This window comes from Plectropomus leopardus, chromosome 13, assembly GCF_026936395.1.
Source record: "Plectropomus leopardus strain MGB_pleo_1.0 chromosome 13, ASM2693639v1, whole genome shotgun sequence".
Taxonomy (NCBI): domain Eukaryota; kingdom Metazoa; phylum Chordata; class Actinopteri; order Perciformes; family Serranidae; genus Plectropomus; species Plectropomus leopardus.
Genome location: NC_142188.1, coordinates 28825202 through 28831864, shown reverse-complemented (window position 1 = coordinate 28831864; position 6663 = coordinate 28825202). Strand labels below are relative to the sequence as shown.

The window sequence follows — 6663 nt, the reverse complement described above, 5'->3', positions numbered from 1 at the left end:
TCATAAAGTATGTTGAATAATGTTATAGTATAATGTGAAAAATAACTGAAAAAAATATTGTAAAACAAAATAAAATTAAATAAAATATAGCATGCTGAAAAAGTAAAAGATTTATAGTATAGCATGCCGAATTAAAGTCAAAGTACACTATGTCCCAAAAACTGCATAATATAGTATGTTGAAAAACAGAAAAAAGTCGTTGTAATGCAGTGTGTCTCGAAAACAATAAAAAGCATCATACCATGTCAACAAAAGTCATTGTATAGTTTGTTAAACCAAACTGTCATAGTTTGTCAAAAAAAAAAGTCATCGAATAGTGTGTTGAAAATGTTTTTTTAAAAAAAGTCACATGATAGCATGTTAAAAAAAAAACCAAAAACTTAAGGACATGTCATGGTATGGAATGTTAAAAACTAAAGCAGGGCACCAGACAACAGATGGATGTTTCCACTTCCAAAATTGCACCTGAATTTTTTTGGCCACTGGATTTGAGACCAGCAGGAATAAGTTGTTACACCTTTTATGATGATATCGCAAATTTGTTTGTAAGTTTTAAATATGTTTCTAAATGTCACTTATACATCTAGCAGACATAGAGCGATAATAGCATTCATTTGAAATTTCTTTGAAGCATCTTGACAAATGCAAACCCACAGGTAAACAGTGTGATGTTACACAAATGAGGCTGAAGCACTCAGGGTCATGATGTCCTCTGCTTATGAACTTAAGAGCATTAGCCCGTCTTAAACAGCCCAGTGTCCAATCGAGCTGTCTCCAGACATTAATCAGGGATGGGCAGCATTGAGACAACTTACTTTCACATCCTGCTTTACTTTTACTCTAAATAAATTACACTAAGTATCAAAAAACAAGTAGAGATAAAAATATATTACGTAATCATACATTTTTTGCCTACTTTACCCCCCAAATATCAGAAAAGCATCAGAACAAGTGACAGAATTAGTCCATTTTTATTTGGAGAACACTTATTGGATTTGACTCTACCATCTCAGACAGTAGAAATACAGAAATATATACAACAGTTTAAAAACAATATGGATTGAAAAATAGATATTTTATGCCGGGGGTTTAAGGAGGTTTATACTTGATTCAAAAAGAGGTCACTAGAAGAGTAAGTCTGCATCTACAGTGCATGATTCATGCTCTGTGATTAAACTATAAGAACTATATTCATCTTCTGGATGCAGCGCACCCACTTTACTGTAATTACAGGGTGCTATGATTAAAGAACAATAGCAGCATAAGTAATAGAAGTACTATGAATAGTATTCGCTACATAATCTCAAGGCTTTTCTGTATACACTTAGGTTTGCTTAACAGCCATTGTCTTAACGAGATTCCTATAACAGAGTTCATATATCATAGTAGTAGTGTGTGTCACAGCGTGTGTTTGCATGTCATCTCACATGTTATAAATGTGTTGTTTCCTCTCTCTCCCTTGGTTTTCTAGTGTAAATATAGTTTGTGTTCATGTTGTGATCACCGGTCCAGCCAGCATATAGAGGGGTAGCGCTCACTCAGTGTCTTGCGCAGCTGAGTGCTCTGTGTCTTATCTCTGGTTTCCACCACACACTCCACCTGTCAACGCACGCACGCACACACACACACACACACACACACACACACACACATACACACACAGAGTTATCCCTCTGGCATCACTCACACACACAAGAATTAGGGCAGTGAGCGGGTTGCTGGTTAATTATGCAACACCTTTCACCTTTTGACACGGCTGGTGAATAATCGTTACGGTGGCAATTTGTCAGAGTAGACTGCAGGGCCTTTAATGAAGAACCGAGCTCGGCTCTGTTTCCAAAGCAATTCAGCAGTTTCCATTAAGTTTTTTAAAACAAGATGAAATGAGCTAATTCTGGTATCAAGACAAAAACAACTGGTTTGAGAAGATTAATGAATCATGGTTCTTAAGCATTGGAGCTCATCCCTCTCCAGCAGCAGTTTTTTGATCATTTGTTTCAAGGAAAATAAGAATTTAAATTGAGACTTTATAACTTGTGCTGAACAGCAGGGATGGGCAGATCCATCCTGCCGAACCCATGCAGTGATACTCACAGGCTTCTTATTTGCTTTAAAAAATAGCAGTGTTTAAATGATATACCAGTAGATACAAAACATGGGTGGCTGCATTACCTCCAAATGTTTTCAGTACTTATTTAAAATGTTTGTTATATTCAGTTGGCCCTTTTTCACATGACTATGTAAATCTATGTGACATCAGAACCTGGTGTGCAGCCGTGTACAGTCACACACTTCCATATCAAATTAAATGTAACACCTTGGCAGAAAGGAAATGTAGGCTAGTGTGGTGCTACTTTTCACCTGAGGAAAATTAAGCCAAATGCACTATTTCTGTTGAGTAAGTGCAACACAGCAGCAACATGAGTATGTGTTGTGAAACTGAACAAACACAACAAGAAGCAAATAATAACTTTTTTCATAAATGTGTTATGAATAGCAGATATGTATTATGTGATCAACCTTTAAAAAGATACTATTATTATGAAAATCACATACCCATTTAAGATATGACTGGTATCAGAATGTAAAATTGTGACAAAATGTATCAGAATTCTATCAAATTTAAAAAGTTTGGTATCCCTACTAAACAGCAGCCAGTGCTAAAATGCTACTGTGAAGAATGAATTTTCCTAAAATTAACTAACATAAAGCTACGCATCAATATTGTGTGCACAGTTTGCTACCAGATAACATTAACCAGTGTAAAGTAGCGTTAAAACTTCTGGATGCACTGAATTTAGTGAGGGTGTGTTTTAGTAATTATAAATTATACTTTTCATTTCTAACAGTCAGAATGAGTTTAAATGCTTTGTACGATGAACAATAATTAATTACCCATTAATTAATTTACCCATTAATTAATTAATTAATTAACAGTATTTTTTATAATTTCATATAATTTAATTAAAGTTTATTATTTTAATATTCATATTTTATAGTGCAGGTACAAACAAAACTATGAATATTGGTATTCAATTTATAAACACTCTACATGCACAATACATGTTATACGGGTTTTTGAGCCATAAAATAAGCAGTTGTAAGTGATTTGTTGATTAATGGATTTTGGTGAGATTTTTCCCAACCTGGTAAGCAAAAAAATATTTACTTGAAGATTTTTTAATGGACTGTAACAATGTAATATGAATTTTGAATTACTGATAAAGCCATTATTTAAAACATTATGAGGGTGCCTTATGAGAAAGTGGAACCAGTATTTTTGCCGTGTAAAGGTAGGTTTTCTGTATAAAAATACAGCATAAATATAGATTAATTTTACTTTTGTCTCCCTGAGTCACAGTTTTGTCCTGCAAACTCAAACTATGGTGGAAAAGTAGATGAGCTGACTGAGGAGGAGGAGGAGGAGGAGAAAGAAAGAAGTGAGGAGGAGAGATTAGTCTCTTACCTTTGCCTTGAAGAGGTCTGACTTGTCACTTTGTCTCCGATGGCAGACGTCCAACAACCTGTGAGGAAAAGGACAGACAGAGCAAAGAATTAAAAAAGGCGTTAAACATGACACAGACACGACCTCAGCATGAAATAAAAGAGAGACAGATCTTTAAGTGGATGGTTATTGATCCTACCTGACGTCCTCCCTGGACAGGACGTCCAGCAGCTTAGCCATGTCTCCTGGCCATTCTCCCAGCTTCACTGAGAACTTACTGACCCGATCATCCAGCACCAGGGCGTGGTCCACACACTGTCTCACCAGCTCCATCTCCATGTTAGCGCTGCTCACCACCACAGCGACCCTGGAAACAGAGACGGAGAGTCTCATTTCATCTGCAGCCAAAAGTGCTGTATTGCCAAAATGTCAGCTTTTCAGGCAGAAGAGAAGAAAAATGTCTCAGCCCTCACAGTCAGGTCTATATTCAATATGATACAAAGGGTTTTTACGAATTAGGCCTCAAACACACATGGTTTCTATGCAAACGTTAAGTGGAGTACTTCACTTGCGAGATGTTTGCCTTTTAAGAATGAAGAATGAAGAATGAATTAAAGCTGCTATGTGGTCCTGCCTTGTGACAGAGCATTTGCCAATAGGGCTCAGTCAGGTTCAATATTAATATCAAGTCTGACCCACTTTTTGCCTCTTAGTTCCGGTAGTTGTCCAGCCAAGATGGCAGCGAGTCCCATGGCTCCCTCTGTGTCCACAGTGGAGCGTTCAAACTCCTGAAACCGCAGCATCGCCACCAGAGAGTCCTCCTCACTGTGAGCCCGAGACCAAGAAAGAAAAGCGTCACAGCAGCCTTTTTAATTCAATTCCATATTTAGGAAAAATAGAGGATTTTCCACATGCTCATTACTTTTTAAAGTTAACTTTGATATGAGAAGATTTAGTGAAAAATAATCAGTTTCTGCGTTAGAATGTAATGCATTCAAATTCTGAGTTTGAAAGCAGTCAATATTTTTAAATGATGGCTAAAATTACAGTGAACCAATATTAACACATGGGCTATATTTTGCACTCAGTGAGTATTTAATTAAACCTTTCAAATGAAGCATTAAAATGTGATGTGGAGGTGCAGTACCTGACAGTGATGACTTTATCGACTAGTTTCTTTGCCAGCTGGAAGGTGTTAACACCCAGCGAACGCTCCATAAGATCTGAGAAAAGACAGAAGATCAACATATGTCCACTTAGTGCTAGAGAGAAATTAAAAATGAGCTTCCGACAGAAAAATGTGCAGAAAATGATGACGTTTACTTGACATTTCTGTACTAAATGTCTGGAGCCAGTACAAACTAATGGTGTTTTACCTCCATAGAGTTTCTTATTGGGGTTGCTGTGCATGTCTTTGATTGGACCATCAGTTTTCAGAGATTGTAACAGCAGGGGGAAACTCTCTGGTTCAATTCCCTGTTGAAGAAGTGCATTATTTTTAAACTGTTGAAACTCTTATGATATATATATATATATACACATACATATATATATACACATACATATAGTATATCCCCATGTTAACACGTGAAAACAAGACTAAGAGTCCACAGCCACGTTCCCAGCTCTGTAAAGCTGTACAACACAACATTTTTTGGCACTAAATGGTAACTGGATGCAAACATTTTCATGCTAACATGCTAATGCTTAACATGTATAATGTTTACCATGGTAACCATTTTAGTGCAGCATGTTAGCATGCTTAATTTTTTCAGGTCATTTTCTTGTAGGCCTAACTTTTTATTAATGTTCTTGTCCATGTTTTTCAAAGAAATCAAGCCCATTTGCACAGGTTTCAAAAGATTAAAACACCTGCCAAAATACTCAAAACAGCTACTGTAGTAGTTCCTGCTACAATAGCTTTCATCAAGACGCATTTCGTCATGATGACACAAACACACAAACACAGGTAAAAATAACAACAGCTGCTGTCATGACTTGTAAAAATGTGAACACTGTCTGTATGAGTACCTCTGGTGAAAACAGTGGAAGGGGATTGACAGCCTTAATCAGCCTCCATGATGCATTTAATAATATTCAACACTCGAATAAACTTAGCACTAAATTTGATTGACTGCTTCCTCAGACACAGGGATATTTCTGTACGATTGAAAATAGAAGGACAGGGCTGTTCTGTTCCTCGAGTGTAAACAGAGCTAAAGCTGTCAGACTTTCAGCTGTGGAGAGATAGTGGAAGAAGGGAAACACTTCAAATACATTTATCGTGTTAAGGAAAAACACCAGGGAGATGTAGAAGGAGACTTATCTCTGCAATAAGAAGTTCAGGTTTATGGAAAATGTGACCTCAATTTAAGAATCAGCACTAACAGGAATAGTAGTGGTGTGAGAATAGAGGCTACAAATCAATGGATGTTCATAAATTTTGCTACCCTGAACTACTAAAATCTAATCTCTGAGCATTCACTTACTATGACAAGAATTCGTGAGTCGAGGTGTTTGATGGCTGCAGCTGTACCAGCCAGTAGACCGTACTGTCCAGCTGCAGGAACCACCACTGCATCCAGTTTGGACACTTGCTCATAGATCTCCATGCCCACAGTGCCCAGTCCTGCTAGGTACGCTGCACTTTCATCCCTGGATGAATGAAAACAGTAAAAGAAAGACAGAATGCCATCAGGTGACGGGTGCTGCAGCATCCTGATTATACACGTTACAGAAAGTTCCCTTTGTTATAAAACTCTTGTTTTTGGCCCCTTCAGGTTCTGCACTGTGCACAAAGACAGAAGTTAATTTTACAAAATAAAGTGGCACATCCTTCTTCCTTGTCAAGACCATCAACTATATAAAAGAAGTGGATATAGCCGCCAAGACGTCACCCACTGGTTTGTGTACTACCGTTTCAAAGCTTTGAGTTTGGCATTTTGGCTGCCACCATCTTGTTTGTTTTGGAGGCAGAAGTGATCGTATTTGGACAAAAGATGAGGGGGTTTGATCTAACTGAGAACCTGAGGACACTGTATACACCCACCTATACTGCAACCTAACAATTTACCTTTTAGAACTGAAAATATGCTGCTGAAAGGGTCAAAGTTCTTCGACAAAAGCATGAAACAATTTTATGGGGAGTTAATAAATTAATCATTGACTTATATAGACCATATCAAACAGTCAGCATCTTTTGGGTGCCAGGAAACGAC

General features: G+C 37.3%; 1 protein-coding gene across 2 annotated transcripts in view; it reads right to left on the bottom strand.

Annotated features, from left to right (window-relative positions):
* Positions 1–955: 955 nt before the first annotated feature.
* Positions 956–6663, bottom strand: part of LOC121954698 (uncharacterized) — a 22642-nt gene continuing 16934 nt past the window's right edge. For both annotated transcript variants that reach the window (XM_088086097.1, XM_042502366.2), the window contains exons 5-11: positions 5935–6100; positions 4822–4921; positions 4593–4668; positions 4145–4270; positions 3645–3812; positions 3467–3524; positions 956–1599 (exon numbers count right to left, since the gene is read on the bottom strand). In XM_088086097.1, coding sequence (XP_087942223.1) covers positions 1501–1599; positions 3467–3524; positions 3645–3812; positions 4145–4270; positions 4593–4668; positions 4822–4921; positions 5935–6100 — 793 coding nt within the window. In that variant the 3' untranslated portion in view covers positions 956–1500. The remainder of the gene's footprint in view (positions 1600–3466; positions 3525–3644; positions 3813–4144; positions 4271–4592; positions 4669–4821; positions 4922–5934; positions 6101–6663) is intronic.